Genomic DNA, 25,092 nt, shown 5'->3' with positions numbered 1-25,092 from the left:
CAAGAAGAAGAAATCTTTTCTAGACAAATGACACTGAACAAGTCCCCTGATCCCCTCCACCTCCATTCCAGTGTAACTGTAATGTTAGATTACTTTCACTTTTTCTCCCAGCTTTATTTGTTGCCAGGAAAAAAAGCGGGCGAGTCCCCAATAAAAATATGGACCCCCACTTTCCAACTGTATCAAAAACTCTAAAATACAAACCAAAAAACAGACATAAATTACTTTCAGATCAAAGACACAGAAACATGCTTTTTTTTTTCAATGAAAACTTTACTGAGGTGATGTGAACTCAGCCTTCAGTTACGAATAGAAAATGTAGGAATTAGTTGAAGGCACATCTTCCAAATAAAACTGTATACATATATATTTTACAGAGTCATAAATAAGTAAAGGAGACCCGTGCGTGGCAGGATGCAGAATCAGTAGCACGCACGCATCATAATAACTTAATAGCAAACCTGTCCAAGAAATCACAAACCAGGGATGTGATCTCACTGGGTACACATATGAATAAACTTACAGAACTGAGGGGGCAGCAGCTCCTCTTGACCCCTTTGATGCCAGATCACATGCACTTGTTTCCAGCGAAATATGTTGCAGAATTCCCTGACAGTTAAAGGGGTTAAAATACCTGAGATACAGTACGAAATTGAAAGGGCACAGAAAACACGACATGGGAGGAGCGCCATCCAGCAGTGGTGCACACTAGATAATATTGTATAAGAAAAGCAAGGCACTGAATGACATTGCATAAATGATTTGCCATAGTGGTGTTCACAATATGGTATTGCTCCACAGTGTAGGCCATAATGGCAGTCATTAAGGATAAGCATTAGTTTGCCATCCGGCACATACATATGGATAGTTATCTACCCTGTCACACTTTAAAAATCTTTGGTTCACTGCTTCACTGAAGAACACTACTGGAAACCAGCTGGCAAGAAGTTACACTATGGGCTTTGCATAGTAAAAAAAGCAGTTATACACTGTAACCTTCACCAGCCAGCAAACAGCTTGCAGTCTCGCTGTTCCAGCTGAAGAATGATGGGTTGCTGGGGGCTACTGCATATCAAAGCTCTTTGTACTGTTTTTAAGCAAGCCTTTTGTTAAAACTCTTCATCTGCCATTTAGGCATAGCAATACAACAAAACAATATACTAACAAAATTTAAGGGTCATTGTATGAAACCACAAAGAAACTGCTGGAAGTGCTTTGAATTTTAAGATTAGTGTGCATTCTCCATAAAGGACTGCTCACAAGCCAGTTTTTTACACTGGCCTCCTAAAAGAAGGATGTTCCCAAGTGCATTTGGGAATTTCAAAAAACCTGCATTGCAATAGAAATGGCAATGCATGACTACAAAGTTAGATCTTGATTAAATTCCCTTATGGAACCAAACGACATTTCACATTAAAACAGCCAGAATTTGTTCTTTTTTGGCCCCTTATTCCACATTCTTGAGAAATGGTAAGTGTATTTAGAGGACTATCCTAATCTACTCAGTCATGCTAATAAAAACTATTTACAAAATGAAAAAAATAAATAAAAAATAAAACATACACAGTTATACTCCCTACTTACTTTAAGCTTTTTGTGAGTAATTTGTGGTGCATGAAAGCAAACAAAGAACAGGGACATTATAAAATATTTTTAGGTGCGCTAAAAAAAGGTCACAGAAAAAACATTTTTAAAATCTTCTCTAAAGGTTTTACTTTAGGTAAAAAATATGTTTATATAATCCTAACCATACAATAACAAAATTATATAAAAATAAAGCAGATGCTGAAAATGTTTTAAATAAGGTAATAAATAAAAGGTTATACATTTTAACCAGCAGACAAAATGAAAAGTTAGAGTGGTTTATAAACATTAATTTAGCCTAGTTTGAAGTTCAGCTGTAAGTTATTTAACGCCCAACTCAGGCAACAGGAAAAAACGATCCTTGCAGTAGGGCCTTCCCTTACTACAAGGTTTAAAATGCTAAGTCTAGGGGTAGAAAAATAAGATGCAATATTTTCTTTATTCCTTGCACCAGCAGGCTCCCTCCACCTTTGCACCAGTTTCCCACAGTCTCTTCTCAAAGGTGGTCTTCTGGTGGTGATAACATTAAAAGTGGAAGTCCAGTAAAAAAATTTTTTTCCCTAATAGTATGTTAAATATCGTTATCTTTGATATTAATTTTCTGGCTAGCTGACTGTTTAGCTTAGAAAGCCTCATCTAAGCCAGACAATCAGCTACTTCCTGTTCTTCACCGACAACGATATCTCCCTTTATTAGAATTTGCTAAGCTGTCCTTCACTTCCTGAAAAGGTTGTCGGTTGTTCTTAGACATGCATGCCTAGACCTGCCCAGCCCCACCCTTCCTATCCTTCACAGAACATGATCTCCTCCTGTCTTCATAGCCTTGTTTTGGCCAGCAGCTGTAAACCCTTGTACACGCAGTCGGACATTCTGACAACCAAATCCATTGGATTTTGTCCGAAACTGTTGCATATACACGGTCGGACAAAGTTGTCGGAAAATCCGATCGTTCAGAACGTGATGACGTTATTTCATTACGATGGGACTACGTTCAGGCTAGTAACCAATAGCTTTGGTCTAGGAATTTGGTCTGAGCATGCGTGGCACTTTGTCCGATCGGAATTCTCTACACATGATCGGACAAAGTCCGATCGGATCATGTTGTCGGAAAATTTTATAGCCCAGCTGGAAAACTTGGTCCGTCGAATACTCTGACGGAAACAGTCCGATGGAGCCCACACACTGTCGCATTATCCGACAACACAGTCCTATCGGACATTGTCCATCGTAATGTCCGACCGTGTGTACAAAGGCTGAGAAAGAGAAATCGGTGCAATGGAACATTTTTGGAAGTTTGAAAGGATACAGATAGATTTTTATTGCTCATTACATGTAAGTAATGAGTTTAAGGCTCCGTTTCCACTAGTGCAACTTGTCATGTGACTTTGGACACAAATGTTGCATGACAAGTCACAGCTCACCGATTTCAATGGCAAACGTTCCTATCTATGCTTTGAAAAAATGGCTGCAATGCTTTGATGCAACTTTGATCCAGAGGGTAAAGTTGCATCAAAGCTCCGCTCTAAATCGCAAAGCTTTGAAGCCACACTAGTGGAAACGTAGCCAAAGACTAGAGTGAGAATTTAATCCAACGTTACACTCTCTGGATCAAAGTCATATCAAAAGCTGCATCAAAATAGTGCAAGTACATTTTCAAAGTCGCATAGATGGGAATGGTTGCCATTGAAATCAATGGGCTGTGACTTTTCATGCAACTTTATGTGTCCAAAGTTGCATGACAAGTCATACTAGTGGGAATGGAGTCTTAGTGTGGTTACCTGTACTGCTCCTTTAGTGTATAGACTCTGTGAGCTGAGACTCCAGAACACTTCCAGCTACACTAACAGTTCCCCCTGTGTCCAGCTCCCTTCTCCTATGGTAGTCTTCACTAAAAGCCCACCACAGCTATACTGTATATTGTGCACTCCACCTCCCGGTCCCCCTGTGTCGCGTGAGGATGGGCCTTTTTTTATTTCTTCATTTTCTCATGATTTAGGATGTACAATGCATCCTTGATGAGAGAACACTGGGCAAGAACCTATGATCAGTTCCTTCCATCCTGTATACTCCCACTGGCTACACAGGAACAGGGTCCCTCCCTGGAAGTGATGTCACTAGCTTTCAGTAACCACACTCACTGGCTGCTTTTAGACTCAAAAGGAAGGCATCTGCGGATAGCTATTCCCAGAAGTGGGTGCAGATACCTGGATTATACAGGTATCTGCAGCCCCCTCCCCACTGAAAGGTGCCAATTGTGGCACCGGAGGGGGGAGGGGGGAGGGTTCCTATGAGCTTGAGGGTGGAGGTCTGCTTTAAGTGTTATTGTGGACTTCCACTTTAAGTACAAGGTCATTTGAATAAACTGTAAATGCTGCCAAACAACTCACCAAACCTGGGCAAAGGCTTCTGGGAATCCCCCAGGTCCCTCAAAGGTCTGATCCCCCACTGCTATCCCACAAATCAATGCTTAAGTCCTGTATTGCTTGCAGGGGCTTCGTCATTGGATTGTAAAATACAGTAACTAGGTGGATTGAATGTCTGAAGTGTCTGCCCTAGTCCAGGGGCTCTCTGGCAAAGGAAGGTCTTATTTTCTAATACAGATAATGACAGGCACCTTGTGTTGCTGGGTCATGCTGTGGTGGGCATTTAAAGGCCCAATCACACCAGCAGTGTGCTACAATGCTCAGCTGCTTGCATGCATTTTAAAGGGAACATTTACTGCGCATCGCACAGCTTACCTTTTTCTTTTAATTGACATAGTAACATTCCAATCATTTTCATTCAGAGAAACAGGATGCAATGCAGTGCACTGTATTGCAGCAAGCTACTCTGAAAAAATGACTGCATGTCCTCCATTTTTTTAGTGTACGCCACCACAAAGTGGTGCTTCAAAGTGAGCACAAAGGAGTCATGGCAAAATGCCTGGTCTTTGCGTCAGGCAAGGCTGCCCAGTACAGCCCAATGGGAATGGGCCCTAAATGATTTCATCCCCTTTAGTGTACATATACACAGTACGCAACAAAAACAATCCAATATGTCTAAAGAGGACAACTACTTGGCAACCTCAAACATGATCATTTGACTGTGTACACTCACTGTTACACAAAAAAGTGCAGAGGCACAGAAACAGTTCTTTGAACTTTCATAAATGACCCTTAGTCAGTCACAAATACCAATGTGGTAACCATGCACGTGTAACACCGGGTACAGTATTTTAAATAATTTACGTTGCAAAACAAATGATACAGAAAGAACTCAAAGTAAATAGCCAACTTGGAGATCTTTTGATTGCCGGCATTCTGATATGGCCTGGATGAAAGGATGACCATTTGCTGAATGGACTGGCACTGTGAGAGGTTCATATTAACGGTCCCGTAACCCAAAGGTTTATCATAACATTCAAGATTTGCACATCTGCCACCAATACATAACGTAATATCTTAACTAACAATGTAATATTGGTGTGTAAGGCTCAAAGAAAAAATAACATACATTGCACTTAAAAGCAAACAGCGAGATTCCCCAGCATTTAGAAGACAAAGAAAGAAAGGGAAGCAATGTCTACTAGGTGTAGCAGAGGTAACAAAGATGCTGTTTTGTATGAAACCAGCTGCTTCCTATAGGTTTTCTTATGCAAATGTCAGTTAGTATTAGTCTAAATAGTGGTACTGCAGCTAATGACTAGCAGCCCTGCAGCTGTCTACCTGTATATTATGCTCATGATAGACAAAAGAGCCTACTGATTGAGTACTCAATGTTTCTTTTCAAAAAGCGCAAAATGTACTTGCATGAGGAGATGGGATTTATGGTTTTCACATGGGCAAAATGTATATTCAAAAAGGAGAAATTTCTTTGGCATAAAACAAACAATGTGTCTGCCTCTGCACGGCAAACAGTACCTAGCCTGAGATATAACGTTATGGATATGAACACATATACACATAAATATACCCTGAGCAGACACCCAGGCCCCTTCTACCCAAAGGGAGGTTGTTATGGGGCAGCAATAGTGCAAAGATTAGCATGGGTTAAAAGAACTAAAACAAATCTGGTAGTCCCATCCCTTCCCCATATAGATATAATATATATATATATTTATAGATTTTATACTGTTCACACATGCTATTGCTCAAAACTCTTTCAGCAGTGTGTAAAGCTCTGAAGAGAAGATGATAAAGTGCTGAGCGCTGTAAGGAGTCAGCTCATGAACACAGAAGAACCTACTTACACCGAACAGAAATCCAAACCTATCCTAGGTTGACCAGGGACTGAGAACAGAAACAAACAGTGCAGGGTTCCCAGTGTGCTTTCTGCAGATGGGTCCCAAACAAAAAACGTATAGGCTGCAGGGTACAGCACCTGATATGTCAGCCAATCAGTGCAGCTGCGCAATGGATGTGTTAGTAAGTACTGTAGGTGGGGGCTATCAGAGACTAGCAACCCTGACACTTGGTCCTCTCATATGCTAGATGGTGCACTGCTAGTTTTGGTTTCTGAAAATTCAGGTCACCTCTCCTTGTTGTGATATAGCTCTAAACAGTCTGATTAACACAGTTGGTACAATCCAAGCAATCGTCAATCTTGGCTTCGGCCACAAATGGTGCTGGAGTGTTAGAGCAGTGCTGTGGGGCATATTCGCTGGTCTATCAGAAAGAAAGGCTCACACATCAGCCTGTACCCCAGAAGCTGTGCTCTCCTCCAAACTGAATGACACTCTGACGCTCTGCTGCGGATGGATCTGGCGCTTTTAGTTTTTGAAGCATTTCTTCTATGATTTCTCGGACATTAAACTGCTGGCTATGGAGGGTTTCACTGGGGGAGAGGATGCCCCCAAGACTGTCACTGAAATGATATCCACTCTGTTCCTGCATATTGGAAGGCAGAGAGCTGTAAGTCAGGTCTAAAACATCAGGTTCTGAAAGCGAGGGTGGATGGAAAAAAGGTAATGAAAGGTCCAAAGCAGAGGGTCCAGACAGCATGGGGGGCATTGAGAGACGCTCAGCAGCCTGTTTAGATTCCTCATGTTTTCTATTCACATTCATATCCATTTGTTTCAGTTCCTCCCGTACTTTATATACACAAGGCTCTGGAATCTGAATGCCTGGATGAAGAAAAAAAAGCATAATAACACTTGCTCAATATCAAATACAGGATAAATTTCAACAGTTATCTGCTCTGGAACAATGACTAATGCCAGTGACAACTACTCACCAACTTGTTTATGCTTATCCTTGGTTTTTAAACGTACAATCTGTAGGTAGCTACTGCTGGTGATATCAGATATGACCGATGCCATGTGACTCCAGACACGTAGCAGAGACCCACACAACATGTAATAATGTCGTAAACGAAGCCCTTGTATACATTCTTTGCCTTGTTGCACCATCTTGCAGTTTCCATTCCTGCATGAAACAGAGAAGAAATTTAGTTTGGAAAGTAAAAAATTAGGGCAATGCAAAGGGTATGGAAATAAAGTTCTAAAGATCCAGTTAAAGAAAGAGCAAGATAAGGACCCAACTGATACTGTTATTAGACAGAAGTAAGGACACTTATCGGCGATACATTAGTTTTAGCTGCGCTTTAACGTCGCTTTTGCTGTGTTTTTCGGTCGCTAGCAGGGTGCTTTTAATGAACAAAGGGTTAAAAGCGCCAGCAAAGCGCCGCTGCCATAGCGATTTCCAGGTGCTTCAACAGCGCTGACCATTGATTTCAATGGCAGGGGCGTTTTGGGAGCGGTGAATTTACCGCTCCTGCAACGCCCCAAAGATGCTGCTTGCAGGATTTATTTTCTCTTCCTGCAAGTGCACCACCCCAGTGTGAAAGCACTCCGGCTTTCACACTTGGGTAGCTTGAGAGGTGCTTTTCAAGTGCTATTTTTTAGCGCAAAAATGCCTGAAAAGCACCCCAGTGTGAAAGTAGCCTTAAAGTGGTTGTAAAACCACTTTAAAAAAAAAAAAAAACACCTGCAAGACAAAGGCATAATGAGCTAGTATGCATAGCATACTAGCTCATTATGTAATACTCACCTGAGATCGAAGCTCTCGCTGCGGTGCTGTACACCGCTCCGGCGGCCGACATCACTGCCAGGGGTTACTTCCGGGTATTGCGGCTTCCGGCGCTGTGATTGGCCAGCGCCGCAATGACATCACTCCAGCGCATGCGCACAGTAAAAGCACACTCACTGAAGCAACGGCACATACGTGCCATTGCTTTAGTTTGGCACATGCAAAAACAGGGGATATCTCCTAAACCATGAAGGTTTGGGTGATATCCCGGGTAGCTACAGGCAAGCGTTATTATAGTCTTACCTGTAGCACAAAGTGGTCTGTAAGAGTTTACCACCACTTTAAGTGTGCACATGTTTAGAAAAGATAGATAAATGTTGGTAAAGTATACGTAAATCCCAATTTAATAAACCATAAAAACTGATTTTCCATGTAATAAGTGCAAAAATACCTGATGAATGCCAGAAATTTTGGGAGCTAATTACATCCTGTACTGTCTGCTTGTGCAGGGTTATGGAGATGAGGAGGTTTGTGTTTGTGGTAATCCATCAGAAGGGGAATAGAAGGGACTGACATCACATGCTTAGGAATTCAGAGTTGTCAAAGATGTTTATTTGTAAGAAAGGCTAAGTGGGGTATATTACATTTTTATTTAACTTTATAACACCAAAGGTGACACTAGGGTTTATGGTGGTAGAGGGCTGTATGTGTAGCAGAGGTGTGGAGACAGACACAGTCAAAAATGTGTATTTTATGGGAGAGAGGGGGTTAAAGTACATTTATGGGTGCTGTAGGAAGGAGAGTTAAGTGAATGATACATATGCTTGCTTAAGGGGAGGTGGGGACTTTATGTGATATACTGATCCTCTGTGTAGGTAAGTGTTAAGTAGAACTATGCTCTGCTTGTGTTTATTTGCGTGTGGTGGCTTTGGAGAACTGTATATATGGCTCCTTTGAAAGCCGAGAACTGGGGGTGTGGCCAGACGCTGAGCGCAATGGACATGCGACCTTCCCTGCTCTCCATGGACCTGCTCCCGTGAAGCTTCTAACGGGGACACAACTTCACACCAATGGGCAGAAATCAAGCCAGCAGATCACAGAAACAGGGGGGAACCTCAGGACACCTTAATCCACAAGGTCCCCCAATCCAGTCATACTTCTCCTCACTCCCAGGATCCACCATGCAGGAGACAGACAACATTGCGCCACACAGACATATCCCCCTCCTCCCCCAGAGGCTCTGGGAACGTTGTGGGCCGCTACAGCGGGTCCCACAGACACTATCTCGAGCGGTATGTCAATCCGCAGCAGACCCGCCACACATATCAACCCTGCCAGCTCTGCACGGCCCATCTGCATCACACGTGGAGGAAAAACAGCCTTCACCTTGCTGGCAAGATGTCGGGACACTTCCCACAGCACCGTGGGCGAGTCCCTCTCCTGTCCCCTCACGCTCTAATTGCCCTGAACTTGATTCACTCTGCCTTCGGGGCACCTCACTAGCCTTTCAGTATTGGGGACTTCTTCCTCCACATCCCAATTGGGCCACTCACAATCCCTGCCGTGGCTGTGGCCTATCTCTCCTGCAACCCAGACCCCCATCTTCAGCCCCAGGCTCACCAAAGCCCCACAGACCGCTTCGCACCTGCAAACCCAGGCCCACTTGCTTAACCGCAGTCTGCCTGGAGTTCCTGCCTTCCCATGCTCCCCCGCCTGTCCCTCTTCTGTGTCCAGCACCACCAATAGAGTTGGAGGACCAGAGAGAATGGTTCGAACTGTGTACCTCGCGCACTCTAGTCCCCCATCAGGCTCTCCCCAGAATACAATCCATTCTTACAGTGGATGAACTGGTCTCCTGGCGGGAACAACTGCACTCACTACCCACCACAGATGACTTTAAGCTGCTGATTTCTGAGGTCAAGTAAACTCTGCAAGTGGACTTCCATCAGCTGGCCACTCAGGTGCAGGACCTAGATGAGGACCTGCAAGCCACTAAGCTCACTGTCCATAGAGTCCAATCCCAACAGACAGATGACCGCTTTATGCTGCGTGACATACTTGGGCAATCGCAACCGTATAATATAAACAATATCAGGATCTGGGGCCTCCAAGAGTCTTCTGGCTCTGAGGATCTGCAATTGGTCCTCCAAACAATCTTCAACAACTTACTGGGAATCCACACACACTGAAATGGACAGCGCCCCCAGAGCTTTAAAGACTAAACATCCAAACTGGATTCGCTTGATAAAACCTATCCTTGTGTACAGCACCCCAATCAAACTCTTTATTGAGCTATCCTGGATCACTCTACAGAAACTTAGGCCACTTCAACCACTCCCTGCAGGATAATACCATCACCTACCATTGGGGATACCCCTTCAGCCTGAGCGCTACGCATGCTGGGAAGATAACACTTTGAGTACCTGAGAACATTAGTTTCTTCTGCGAGGCTCTCAACATCCTTATCCCAGACCCCACGGGGTTGGGATATCACCCCCCCTCTCCCATTGACCGGCTGGCAAAGGGTTCCTGTGAAGAGGAGGAGACGACCCCCTGACTTCCCCCATAAGAATCCCAAACAACGGCCAGCCTGAGAAATGCCATGACCAAGAATGCCCTCCTTAATTTATTTTTATAGATGACAGGCCCAATCCTGGAGGAACACTTTGTTTTTGTAAGGCTATCCAAAGTTGAAGTTCATTTTTGCAATGACTGATTTATCCTTCCTCCCAAGGTTGTGGTCTCCTCCACGCAGGGCATGGCCTTCGCCCCTCCTGGATGGCCTGTCCTTTGGCGGGATCGCCGGTATCTGGGCCATGTCTTGTCAGGGAGGTAGCTCTCCTGTCGCTTGGCCTAGATGCGGATGACCCCATGACAGTGCCGCTCATCACACAGCTTTCTGATTACATGTGCAAGTTGTTCCTTAAGTGACTAGTATTGTCCCCTTGCTTATATTTAGCTTTTAACAGCTTTCTTTAGTAGGTCCCAGATCATAGGTACCAGTTGCAGTTCGGTATCTGACACTACCCTCCTAACTTGTTTAGTGATTTAGTTCCTTCCTAATCATCACTTAACCCCCCCGCCCCTGTTGGACAATGGCGGTAACATTGAACGATTGGTCTATTCATGGATCTTCATTATCTGTTCTGAGAATTGTGAATTATCTTTACATGTTTTTGTTTTTTCTCCTTTCTTCTCTCTTACGGTTCTTCTCCCCTGGACTCCCGTTATCTCTCCATGTGCGATGGTCACCGTCTCCGGGCTCAAGTCTTGTCTTCCTGGACCTCTGGGTTTGATAAGTATACAACACCCCAACATACGTACTCACACCACCACCTGCTCACACCCTGCTCTCAACATGGTACAGGTTTACTTGCATAATGTTAACGGTCTTAAGTCTAATTTTAGAAGGCAGTTGGCACTGTGGAGCTTCCGAGATTCTGGAGAGGAGGTAATATTTGTACAAGAAACACATTTTAACAAAAAAGGCACTCTGGCGTTTGCGTTAAGGTTTTTTGCCATGGGGTTTTTAACCTCTAACACTAAAAAGTAATCAGGGGTGGCCATCTTGATAAAAAAGGGATCCCCATTCACACCCACATCCTCCTACTCTGACTACCAAGGTACGTTTACTTAGTGGCAGATGGCAACAATCTGAAATAACTTTCTGCAATATTTATGCACCAACTGTGAATCAGGTGCCCTTTGTGACTAGGGTGTACAACCACCTATTCAGAACCACACACTACTCCTTTGTGGGAGGGGATTTATTTATTTCCATTTCTTTATTGCTTTTCATTATATCACGTTTTACAAAATCCAAGAAACCATTCTCGCCAACACTTATAATATATAATATTAAGTATAATACACAACGATACAAAAATACCACCCCCCCCCCTTCCCTTCCTCTCAAACCTGTTCTAAACTAACCTCCTTCTCCCCTCCTACTCCTATACTGTATCTCCAAAACTTTCTCCTGCTAAACTCCCATTAATTCAGTATATCTAATTGTCTACTTAAACTCGGACCAGACTCTCCATTTGTATTTGAAACCGTCCATTCTGACCTCCCCACTAAACCTTAGATATTCCAGATTATATTTTTAATTTATTTTATTGCACCAGCTCTTTATCGTGGGGCTTTCAGGTTCCTGCCACTGTTGAGGGATTAGACTTTTAGCTGAGTTTAATAGCTGAGGGACTAGGGTTCGCTTATACTGATTTATTGGCATACTGACCATGTGAAACAGGCACTCCCAGGGATCCTCTGTTATTTCTATGCTGGCTATTGCCTTTATTATCTGTAACACCTCTCTCCAGTAAATTTTGATTTTGGGACATGTCCACCATATATAGGCCATGGTTCCCAGTGCCTTGCACCCCCGCCAGCAGAACTGCGATACCTCCCTTTGGCATTTATGTGCCTTGTCAGGTGTTATGTACAAACATGCCAGGCACTTTTAGTTCATTTCTATAGTGTTACTGTCTTTTGCCGTGGTGTGTGCCAGCTTCAGTATTTTCCCAATGTTTAGATCTTGCCCTGGCAGTCTCAGGTCGTCCCTCCATTTACCTATGAATGGCGGCATTTTCCAACCCTTCAGTCCCAGTAATATTTTGTAAATGTTTGAGATCCCCTTCCTCATGTCTGTGGCTGTGCATAGCCACTCTAAGGGCCTCATTGTTCTCTTCAGATCAAATTGGTTGTGGGAGGGTAGCCACAAAGTGTTTCAACTGGGAGTACCCCCATTCATCTATTGCCAATAAATCTTTTATATTTTTTAATTTATGTAATGTGCAAATTTTACCTTTCTCCATGATATCCTTTAATTGTGCATTTTCTTTTTTTATCCAATTAGTAAACAGTCTCCCTTTCCCTGGTGGGAAGTAATTTGTATCTCTAAGTGGAATCAAAAGCAAATGATATTCCCATTTTTCTCTTTTGTGCGTCGTATCCCATATGTCCAGTGTTTTCTGTGATATCATGTATATAAGGCTTAATGTATTAATGTACATGGGACGTTTTTACAACCTCTCCTGAATGATTTAATTTGACAGATAGTAACCCATGTTTAAAATGTCAGCTGAGCCATGTTTAAATGCAGCGTTTGCAAAAAATATATATATATATTTTTTCAAAATTGCCAAAAATTAAAAATGCCTGTAGACAAAACGTGGCTAAACGCAAGCCTCTAAACTTGGCACCTGAACTCATTTTTTTGCTTTCCAAAAAAGGCCTCTAAACTCAACTACCTAAAAACGACATTAAACAATCCTGTGTACATGTACACATAAGATAACATTGGATGAGTTCAGGGGCAGCTTAAAAAAGTATTCAACTGCCTCTGAACATCTGTTTACCAGCAGCAGTGTAGATGAGGCCTTAGAGCTCAGTTCTCTTAAGTATGCAGGTATTCATATTATTTTGCCTAGTGTTGCATTGCTAATCGTGTTTTCCATTTCAATTCATTCTTTTTCTTTATTGTTTTTTACCCATTCTAGCACCCGTGACAGCAAAATAGCATTATAATAGTTCTTAACCACTTGACCACTGGGCACTTAAACACCCTTAATAACCAGACCAATTTTCAGCTTTCGGTGCTCTCACATTTTGAATGACAATTACTCAGTCATGCAACACTGGACCTATATGAAATTTTTGTCCTTTTTTTCACACAAATGGAGCTTTCTTTTGGTGGTATTTAATCACCGCTAGGTTTTTTATTTTTTGTGCTATAAAATAAAAAATACAGAAAATTCTGTAAAAAAACGAATTTTTCTTTGTTTCTGTTATAAAATTTAGCAGATTAGTAATTTTTTCTTCATAAATTTTGGCCAAAATGTATACTACTACATATCTTTGGTAAAAATAAGTACAAATTGGTGGATATTATTTGGTCTTTGTGAAAGTTATAGAGTCCACAAGCTATGGTGCCAATATCTGAAAATTGATCACACCTGAAGGACTGACGGCCTATTTCAATTCTTGAGACCCTAACATGCCAGAAAAGTACAAATACCCCCCAAATGACCCCTTTTTGGAAAGAAGACATTCCAAGGTATTTAGTAAGAGGCATGATGAGTTTTTTGAAGTTGTCATTTTTTCCCACAATTCTTTGCAAAATCAAGATTTTTTTAACTTTTTTTTTTTTTCACAAAATTGTCATATTATCAGTTTATTTCTCACACACAGCATATGCATACCACAAATTACACCCCAAAACACATTCTGCTATTACTCCCGAGTACGGCGATACCACATGTGTGAGACTTTTACACAGTGTGGCCACATACAGAGGCCCAACATGCAGGGAGCGCCATCAGGCGTTCTGGAGCACCCAGGACAATTCTGACATTCCTCTCCTACATGTAAAAATCATCATTTATTTGCTAGAAAATTACATAGAATCCCAAAACATTATATATGGGTTTTTTAGCAAACACCCTGGAGAATACAATCGAGGTCGTTGCAACTTTTTATCTCGCACGGTATTTGCGCAGCAATTTTTTGAATGCTTTTTTTTTTTTTTTTTTAAAAACAGTTTTGTGCTTAAAAAAAAAAAAACACAGTAAAGTTTTGCATAATGAAAGATGAAGTTATGCTGAGTAAATAGATACCTAACATGTCACTCTTCAAAATTGCACATGCTCGTGGAATGGCGCCAAACGTCGCTACTTAAAAATCCCCAAAGGCGACGATTTAATTTTTTTTTACTGGTTATATGTTTTGAGTTACAGAGGAGGTCTAGGGCTAGAATTATTGCTCTCGCTCTAACGTTCGCAGCGATACCTCACATGTGTGGTATGAACAGCGTTTTCATATGTGGGCGGGACTTACGTATGCGTTCGCTTCTGCATGCGAGCACATGGGGACAGGGGCGCTTTAAAAAAAATTTATTTTTTTTATTGTTCATTTTACTTTAGTTTGACATTTTTTTACCCAAAAATACATTTTTTGATCACTTTTATTCCTATTACAAGGAATGTAAACATCCCTTGTAATAGGAATATGGCATGACAGGTCCTCTTTACAGTGAGATATGGGGTCAATAAGACCCCACATCTCACCTGTAAGCTGGGAAGCCTGAAAGAAAAAAAAAAAAGAAAAAAAAAAAAGATTCTGGCTTTGATCGTATTGGCGAGTCGGTAGAAGCACCGGAGGGCGGCGGGGGGGGGGGGGGATGTGTCTATGGCTGGGTATTGCAGGGTATCACCGAATATGGCTGGGTATCTCAGAGTATGGCGTTGCAGAGTATTGCGTTTCAGAGCATTGCAAGGTATTGGCGGTTGTTGCAGAGCATTGCAGAGTGTTGCAGGGTATTGGCGGGTGTTGCAGAGCATTGCAGGGTATTGGCGGGTGTTGCAGAGCATTGCAGAGCGTTGCAGAGCATTGCAGAGCATTGCAGAGCGTTGCAGGGCATTGGCGGGTGTTGCAGGGCATTGGCGGGTGTTGCAGGGCATTGGCGGGTGTTGCAGGGCATTGGCGGGTGTTGCAGAGTAATGGCAGGGTATTGCAGAGTATTAGCTGGCATTGCAGAGTATTGGCAGGGAATTGAGGGGTTAATTTTCGGTGAGCAGCGATGTGGGCACTGCAGATGCAGCCCACATCGCTGCTGACACCGATCTCTTCCCCCTCCGCTGTACCAATCGGTACAGAGAGGGGGAGGGAGGAACCGGCGTCATAAAATGACGCCGGTTTGTTTACAAGTGATCACTCCGTCATTTGACGGAGTGATCACGTGGTAAACGGCCGCGATGAGCGGCAGTTTACCGTGATCCACAGGACCCGGCGGTCACGGATGCTCTCGAGTGCGCGCCCCAGGGGGCGCGCGAGAGCGGAATTCTGGGAGGATGTCATATGACGTCCTCCCAGAGTTAAACAGCCGCCCTGTAGCTGTCATTCGGCTATGGGCCGGTTGTTAAGCGGTTAAGGTCTGGCACTCCCAGTCCCCCTTCTCCTTAGTTAATACTATAAGGCTTATACAAGGCTTCTTTTTTTGCCAAATAAATCTTAAAAGTAGCGTTTTAGTGTTTTGAAATAAACTTGTGGTAGGAGGGATCGGTAACATCTGCATCTTATACATGATCTTTGGAAGAATCACTATTTTAAAAATATTTATTCTGCTGGTCCAGGAGAGATATCTTGTAATTTTATTTAAATCCATTTTTATTTTGTTCAAAAGCGGGATAAAGTTCATTTGATATAGTGCCTCTGTAGTTGGTGTTATTTTTACTCCTAAATATTTCAAATCCGATTTTCTCCAAATAAACAGGAACTTGTCTTGGTATATCTGCTCCTGAATCTTTATATTAATTTTTAACCTCTCCCCGACCAACCGCCGCAGTTATACTGCGGCAGGTTGGCTCCCCTGCATGAGCCGCCGTAGCTATACATCGGCTTGCGGGGTCGGGATAGCAGGCGCGTGCCCGCTGAACAGGCGCTCATGGCCGACGGACATGATGACCGCCGACCACGAGTGATCATGAGCAGGAGACACAGAACAGGGACACTTCCCTGTTCTGACAGGAGTGACAGATTGTGTGTTCCTATTAGCTAGGAACCACAATACATCACTTCCACTAGTCAGTCCCTCCCCCTTCAGTTAGAACCACCTCCCAGAGAATACAGTTAACCCCTAGATTGCTCCCTAGTGTTAACCCCTTCACTGCCAGTGACATTTTTACAGTAATCAATGCATTTTTTATAGCATTGAGTGCTGTATTAATGCCAATGGTCCCAAAAATGTGTCAAAATTGTCCAATGCGTTTGCCATAATGCCACAGTCACGATAACAATCACAGATTGCCACCATTACTAGTAAAAAAAAAAAAAAAAATCATAAAAATGCTATAAATCTATCCCCTATTTTGTAGATGCTATAACTTTTGCGCAAACCAATCCATGTATGGTTATTTCGATTTTTTTACCAAACGATTGGTCACTGCATGCGCAGACGTTCAAGTGGATTCTGTCCTTGGGAGTCAATCCCAAAGTAGATTTATTTGCATCCCCCTGCAACTTCAAAATCAAGAAGTTATACACTCTGGGCCGTGGCAGCAGGGCCTTCGGAATAGATGCCCTGGCAGATCAGTGGAAGTTCCAACAGGGAGTGTGCCTTTTCCCCGTTCCCGATCATCCTCAGATTCTTACGGAGGCTTCAAGTGGAGGCGGTCGAGGTGGTGATGATAGCACCTTACTGGCCAAACAGGCCATGGTTTCCCCTCCTGACCCAGCTCAGCTTCTGGGATCAGATACCTCTTCCTCTCAGGCTGGACCTTCTTTCTCAGAGGGGCAGTCCTGCACCCTTGTCTGTCATTACTGAGACTGATGGTCTGGTTCTTGAGAGGGAAAGGCTGGAGTCTCTCGGGTGTACTTCAGGAGTAATTTTCACACTCAAGGGCTTGAGAAGGGCAATCACAAATTAAGTATATGAGAGAATTTGGACCAAGTTTGTCAAATTAAACTTCTTTTTATCAGCATACCCACCCGTGTGGTTTGGCTAGTTATTTCCCACACATAGTCTGTCATGAAGTCTGTCAGAAAAATGCAAAATTTATCATCAAATACTTATCGTAATTTTACTTTCATGATGGACTCCATGGCAGACGGAGTTCCCACCCTTTGGTCACGAGTTGGCCAATTACGGAACGCAGTCTCTAGTGGTGAGCTCAAATTTATGAAAGTGGGGTCCTATAGCACTGGAGAGGAGGCGGGGGTTAACCCACACATAGTCTGCCATGTATTCTGTCAGGAAAAGACTGTTTACTGACATAGATGTTTTTCAAAAAAAGCAATTAAAAAAAGAAGGGACTTATATAAGAGAATTTGCTGGAGTGCTGTTTTGCTTGGTTAACACCTGGTTTAAAAGAGAACTATGGCCCAACCTTTTTCGGCCTTAGTTTTTTTTTTTGTTCACAAGATGAAATATAGTATGTTCTCCTGTGACAAAAAAACTTGCATGCATGTGGCAGGCTATTGCCCACTATATCCTGACAGCAAAGAGCAGCGATGCAGCCGGGACAGATCCTGACAATACTGTTGAGATCCACCCTGCCACCTGATGGACAGCTGGCTCTGCCTCACTAGAGCCAGAGCAAGCTGTACCCGCCCCCTCCGCAAATTTTTGCACCACAAATCAGCACAAACGTGGCATAAACTAATGGTATATTTGGGGTGCCAACTTCACACAGCTGGGTTGTCCCATGTGTTCCTCTTCCCCTTTCCCCTTAATATCTGGGTTCTGTCTAATCCCAGCCAAGAGCGGTTCCAGTGCCAGTACAAACAGCATGGGGGACAGGTGGGCACCCCTGTCTCGTCCAGTTGTACATCTCTAAGGTTTCGGAGACTGTCCGTTTACCTTTACCCTCGCTGTAGGCCAATTATATAATGCTTTAACCCGTTGGGCCATCAATGAGCCCAGTCCCATTAACTCTAATGTGTTCTGCATAAATCCCCAGTCTATCAAATGCTTTTTCAGCATCTATTGAGAGTCCTGGGGATGTACATTCTTTCATTTGCTGCACTACTAGAAGCGTTCTGATACCGTTGTCTCTGGTTTCTCTTCCTGGGGTGAATCCCACATGGTCTGCATGTATTAAATCTCTCATTACCGGTTTCATCCCATTTGCTAGAATTTTGGCGAATATTTTCGTATCGGCATTCAACAGTGAGATAGGTCTATAGCAGGGATCTGCAATTAGCGAACCTCCAGCTGTTGCAGAACTACAAGTCCCATCATGCCTCTGGGTGTCATGCTTGTGGCTGTCAGAGTCTTGCTATGCCTCATGGGTGTTGTAGTTCTGCAAAAGCTGGAGGTCCACTAATTGCATATCCCTGGTCTATAGCAAGAACATGTTGAGGGGTCTTTCCCTACCTTTGGGATAATGGTAACTGCGGCCTCAGGGCCTCCCTCCTCAGTCCCCAGTTTGTTCCTATCCCATTCATGTAGGATCACATTTTGAGGATCAGGATGTCCTCAAATTTTTTATAATGGAGTGCCGTGACCGTCTGGTCCTGGGCTTTTACTTACGGGTAAGTCTTTCAGGGTCCTAGTGACTTCTTCTGTTATTGGTTCCTCTAATGCTTTCTGTTTCCTTACCAAAATCTTATTTAGGCCCATTTCTTGTAGATATGTTTTGTTTTTTCTGACCTTTCCTTTTCCCTTTCTGGAGTCTCTTTTTTGTTAATCGAATACAGTTTTCCATAGTATTTCTGGAATAACCTTGCTATCTCTGCTGTTGTGTACACCATCTCCCCCATGCTCGTTTGCATTTTCGCCATATAGTTAACTGATTTTTTTCTTTAATATTTTGGCCCCGTCTTGTTGCCCCATTGGTACCTCTCTTTCTTTATTCTGTTATAGATCATTCGGGCATCCTGTTCTATAAGATCTTTTAGTGCTTCTCTTTTTAAAATGATCACCTGCAATATTTCAAGTTGTCCCTTTCTTTTATGTTGTTGTTCTAAGTCTTGAATTTCTTTGAATAGTACTTCCCTGTTCCTTGCTCTCTCCTTTTTTCTTTCTGCTCCTAACGCTATCAGGATGCCTCTTATGTAAGCCTTGTGGGCCTCCCAAAGAGTAGCTTCTGATATTTCTTCAGTGTCGTTTATTGTAAAATACTTCATTTAATCTCCATATGTTAGTCTTATTTTGAACCCCCTCTATCTTTCTATCTATCACAGGGGCATGATCTGAAAAGGTTGTTATTCCTATGTTCATACTACTCATTAGTTCTAATAGCCTGTGTTAATAATTAATAATTCTTAAGCACATCTCATGTACAGAGGAGGAAAATGAGTAGTCTCTTATTTTAACGTGCTGTGTTCTCCATACATCCATCAGTTGGTTTTGGTGTAGCTTCTTTTTTAGCTTTTTCCACTGACCGTTTCCAGTCCACTGCACATGGGACGTACTGTCTATCCTAGGTTCCATACAGAAATTGAAGTCTCAGGCCATAATCAGACCACCTTTCTTAAACTCCATTAATCTTGCTATAATTCCTTTTTAGTATTTGGGTAATATATATTCACCAAGATGTATTCTTCCTCCCTAGTTTTTCCCTTCAGGAACAGAAAGCGCCCTTCTGGGTCTGCCAGTCTCTCCTCCAGAGAAAACCTGACCCCTCTGGCGAATCCTATTGCAACCCCCATTGCTCCATTAGTTATAGTCACTGTAGTACTATATCGGGAAATCATTTGATATTATTTTAGTGTTTATTTCGTGTAAGAAATGTGTCTTCTGCAAGAAGACTACTTCTGCTTTTATTTCTCCAAGTATACTGAATCTTTTTGTAGGCGTGTTAAGCCCTCCCACATTATATGCCAAAAAAGTTAATGTCTTTTTTGCTTAATACAAACAGGCCCCCCCCTCCCCACCATCTTCTTGTTCTGACTCAGTGAACTGTAAAGTTTCATCCCATCCAAAGAAAGCTCAGGTTTTGACAGGCTTCCCCCACCCTCCCTCTTTTGGGGGATATCGGTCTCCCCATAACCTAAGGATCCAAGGCCCTCCTACTCCTTCTTGCCTGCGGTTCTCCCCCTAAGGTGGAGCTCTGTCTATAGGCACCAGACTTAGCCGCTACCCACCCTTGTGGAGGGGATATCCCCTTGTCCACTCTGCTCCCCATGTCTTTATGCTGAACTTCACTTCTCCCCCCCCCCCCCCCTTCCCTCCACCCAATTCCTTTCCAGCACAGACCTCCAATCCTTTTAAGTTTTCTTCTTAGTAGTTGCTGCCTTCTTCTTGGTCAAAATTGATGGCAAGATGAGCACAGTATGTTATCAAAAAATACTGGAGAAACATTTGCATTCATCAGCCAGGAAGCTGCGCATGGGACATATTTGGACATTCCAACAGGACAATGATGCAAAACATTCTCCTGACCTCAATATCATTGAGCCACTCTGGGGCGATCTCAAATGTGCAGTTCATGCAAGACAGCCCAAAAATTTACAGGAACTTGGGTTTTTGCCAAGAGGAATGGGCAGCTTAACCATCTAGAAAATGGACCAGAAGATAAAGAGCCTCATTCACAATATATATGTATATCTGTAATATTTACTTGTCCATCTCCAAAGCTCCAAGTGTTGTTTCTCTCTGTGCTTCGTTTATCTTTTGTCAGCACGAGTCACTTCTAAGAAGTTTTCCCGACACATGAGATAATGTGATGGGGTAGGGAGCACAGCACACCACTTGTTTATTCAGAACACAGCTCTGTATCCTTACTTGCACTGTAACTACAGCTCTCTAACCCCTCCTCGCACTCCTCACAGATAGAGAAGGAATTTATCCCAAATCTGCACTTTTGAAGGGATATAGGGAAGAGAAGAATGCAGATAAACAAATATTAGGATTTTTTTCTTCAGCTTACCTGTAAAATCCTTTTCTTGGAGTACATCACGGGAAACAGAGCAGCCATAATAACTGGGTTATACGCCACCTACTGGTGAATGAACACTGGTAAATCAAACAAGACGCCCTCCCCAATATAACCAGTTCTATACAGGAAGTACCTCAGTTTTGTAGTAAGCAATAAACTTCCCAGAGAGGGAGGGGAGGGATCTCTGTGTCCCGTGATGTACTCCAAGAAAAGGATTTTACAGGTAAGCTGTAAAAAAAATCCCAATTTCTTTAACGTACATCACGGGACACAGAGCCGAGCCCATAATAACTGGGATGTCCCCAAGCAATGCTTTTGAGGGGAGGGAACCCATTATGACCAAAGAAACATTATCAGAACAACAGGATCTATATTGCTGCCTGCAGTACACTGCGTCCAAATGCAACATCCTCCTGAGTCCCAACATTGACTTGATAAAACCTAGTGAATGTATGCACCAAAGACTAAGTAGCAGCTTTGTAAATCTGAGCCATCGATGCTTGATGATGAACTGCCCATGAAGTACTCACTCTTCTGGTAGAGTGTGCCCTTACTGTAAAAGGTAGGGCCTTAGATGCTGCCTGTCCCTTATTGGGACCTTCTGGCAATACAAACAACGTCAGACTTCCGCCTCTGATCTTCAGACTCCTACTATTACTGTTTATAATATGCTGAGGCCAAGGCAGTCTCCTACATTTTCTTGATGTCCACCTGGTAAAAACCCAGTGGATGAATAAACTAAAAATACCAAACCGCAGTCTTGCACCCCTGGACTACTGACACATGATGGCAGATGGTCCAAGATACTCCCACACATCTGGTAATGAATCTCTTTTCAGGCATCTTTGGTAAACTGGCAGATCCACTGCTTAACATTTGACCTGGATACCGCCTGCCCTTCCTGGGTTTGTCTGGCTGCACAAATCAGAATTCCTTACCTGTGTCGACAACTCAAGTAGACCCTGAGTGTCTGAACTACTTCTAGAGTAGGTAGCGATCTTTCTTCTGCTGACTGTGGATTAGGAGAAAAATAAATAGGCAATGTCCTGATTCAAGTGAAATACTAGAAACCACTCTAGGCAAAAGAGATGGATTAGGACGCAACATCACCTTATGATGTGAGACCAAGAACGGCTCCTTGCATGAAAGAGCCGTCAGCTCTGACACTCCACTTAGTGAAGTGATAGCAACCAAAGAAGCCATCTTCCGAGATGAGGGACTAACAGTCTCCCAATTGGTTCAAACAATGGCCTCTGCAAATACAGCCAAGAGCGAATCCCAGTCCAACGGACACAAGAGTGGCCTGACATGTGGGACTACCTATGCTAAAAGCTGCATGAAGTATGAATCAAGGAGTGAGAAACAATGGTCTCTGGAAAAAATGGATAAGGATGAACTAGAACCCTTAATGATACTTAAGGCCAATCTCCTTTCCCCTACTGATTTGAGAAAGAAAATAAAATGTCCCACTCATATTTCTGTGGGTGCCACTTCCTGGCTTCACCTAGGGAAAAAAAATATTTCCAAGTTCTGTAATCAAGGTTCCCTGAAACCAGCTTCCAGGAGCTCAACAACGTGGAGATACAGGACTCAAGATCATTAGGTCCCGCTGGCCTAGGAGTGTTCAAGGAGCAACACCCGCAAGCCTCACTAAGTCAGCGTACCAAGCCCTCCTGGGCTAATGCAGCTAACACTATTATCAGTTATACCACCTCCTGGATTCTTCACAAAAGATGTGGAAGAAGTCGAAACAGAGGTAAAGCATCACAACCCTAAGGTGTTACCAGAGCTTCTGCCCCTATTGTTGGTGGGACCTTTGTCCCAGACAACCTGTTCCCACTTCTTGTAGAACTTGGAATCTAGTAGATCCACCTGCAGAGTTCCCCTTGTCAACATTCTATACCTGGAATATGTACTAGTGATAATGGTATCATTACCTATCATTAACTGCGCAAAGAACAGTGTAATTGAGATGAAAATTTGTTGTGACAGAGACAACACTTGTACTGTCTCAGACAGAATGTGGTTCACCTTCCTGAGCTGCATGACTCCTGGTGGTTGATATATATGGCTGCAGAGGCAGTTATGTAGGTACCTAAGTAAGCAAACATGCAGGTATACAAGTATTCTTGCCATTCATGCATTTATGTATGCAGCTCAAGGCAAATAAGCACTTATGTATGTACTCCCAGGCAAACAAGTACATAATCCCAGGCAAACAAGCACATATGCACGTAGGAAACATGCATTTACACAATAAGCAAGCATGCATTTATGCAACCTATATATTACGCAACACATTTCTATGAAAACATAAATAAACATTTATCTTTGTGCAACCATGTATATTTATGCCAAGATGCATAACCATATATATTTATGCAAGCATGCACCTGCTTTACTGCAGTTGGCCCCATGCCTGTCTTCGGTCCAGCCTCTGCGCGCGGGGGGGGGGGGGGGGGGGGAATTGCTTTCCATGGCGGAGGGGGGCACCACCCGCCTCGTTGGGGGCTCGAGTGGTGGGCGGGCCAGGTGCCACACATGCTCATGTTTTTTCAAACGTGTATATTTAAACATGCATTTAAGCAACAAGTTTGCAAGCATGTATACTACGCTGCACCTGCCTTCTGAGTAGTCAACAACACTTTAAAGTGAACCGCTATCCATTCAGGGGTGTATTGACTTACAGTTGTACAGCCTGTGCCCTCTAGTGGCTGGAGGAGAAATAACAGCCCACACGACTAAAAAGTACACAGCATGATTAAACAGCACACTGCCCCCGGGGAACACAGACAGTCAGATATCTTTTTAAAAAAGAAAAAAATGCAGACTTGCCATTCCTGCTGCAGGACTCTGAACAGGAGTCCAATCTTCACCCATCACGGCGAGCTTTGTCATAAAATACCTTCAGAGACTGGGGTCCCCCTTAATCTGGAGTCTACTCTCCTGGACCTGTATAGCAGCCTGCTGGAAAGCACCTTGGTCAAAACAAACACTGCACAAGGTTCCATTACCGTCCAGCCCCATAAGGCTATATTACAGGCAAAACCTTGAGGCATCTTCTCTCCTTCCAATGAGGCTCGAGTACCATCCATTTTGGCTGATAGTTTTTTCGAATGGATCCGATTGAAGTCCATGATTCTTAATAGAACCGTTCAGATCTCCAAGTATGCTCCAAGAGCACGTCACATCAGTGACCATCCACCTAACAGATACTGGCAAAAAAACTGAGGTACTTCTTGTATAGGAGGGGATATATAGGGGAGGACTTCTTGTTTGATTGATTTACCAGTGTCCATTCACCAGTAGGTGGCATATAACCCAGTTAGTTATTATGGCTGCGCTGTGTCCCGTGATGTACTATAAAGAAAGAACTTTTGTTGGAGGATTTGTTTAATCTCTGTGTATTACCTGAAGCTAGTCACTTCACTTAGTATATGAGAGGTTTTACAACCACTTTTGGGTAAAAAAAAAAAACCTTCAGCCTTTAGAACCACTTTTATATCGCCAAAGTCTTCTTCAAAAACCAATGCTTCACAAAGTGTCAGTCTTCTGGCCCCACCCAAAACCTTACATCACTACTGTCTCCTTTAGTGATGCAGAGGTCAGTGAGCAGGAGCAGGAGTGTGCAATCTCTGAATGCAGCTGGACATGGAGATGGACACCCCTGGATATGTCCGATTTTAAAGTTATATTTGAGGGATGATTTATCTCCAATCTAGTGGCATTTGGCAGCACAAGCAATGGGAAGAGCCAAGTATGAATTATTTTGTTTAAAATTTCAATTTAATGACACAATAGCTTTAAAACAGGTTTTACAATTTGATATAAGATTACATGAGCTAAATAGATAAAAAGATTGGGGATGTCTTACCACACTGTGTGACTGCAGTTGCTCAAAGAAAATATATACTGACTTTCCCAATGACGCTGAGCCTCTTCTGGAGAAACCTGAAACAAGTACATGATATGTAATACATTCTACAATCTGTTACTCAGTCTTTCTTGTTTCTGTCTAATTAAATGGATCATCAGGACATCTTTAACATATACACTAATTTCTGCCATCTATGTGCAGTTGTAAAATTTGTTGGACAATGACATGCAGGATCCACTGTTATGAG

General features: G+C 43.0%; 1 protein-coding gene across 6 annotated transcripts in view; it reads right to left on the bottom strand.

Annotated features, from left to right (window-relative positions):
- Positions 1–227: 227 nt before the first annotated feature.
- Positions 228–25,092, bottom strand: part of SBNO2 (strawberry notch homolog 2) — a 163,969-nt gene continuing 139,104 nt past the window's right edge. For 5 of the 6 annotated variants that reach the window (XM_077476053.1, XM_077476055.1, XM_077476056.1 and 2 more), the window contains 3 exons: positions 24,843–24,919; positions 6,796–6,986; positions 229–6,685 (listed from right to left, as the gene is read on the bottom strand). In XM_077476053.1, the coding sequence (XP_077332179.1) occupies positions 6,252–6,685; positions 6,796–6,986; positions 24,843–24,919 (702 nt within the window). In that variant the 3' untranslated portion in view covers positions 229–6,251. Of the gene's footprint in view, positions 6,686–6,795; positions 6,987–24,842; positions 24,920–25,092 lie in introns of all 6 variants that reach the window. The other variant, XM_077476054.1, reaches the window with a different exon arrangement.

This window comes from Lithobates pipiens, unplaced genomic scaffold (genome assembly GCF_037356315.1).
Source record: "Lithobates pipiens isolate NorthernLeopardFrog02 unplaced genomic scaffold, aLitPip1_a1.2 Scaffold_13, whole genome shotgun sequence".
In the NCBI taxonomy this organism is placed as follows: Eukaryota; Metazoa; Chordata; class Amphibia; order Anura; family Ranidae; genus Lithobates; species Lithobates pipiens.
Note: the sequence above shows the minus strand (reverse complement) of the source record. Positions and strands in the feature narration are given on the sequence as shown.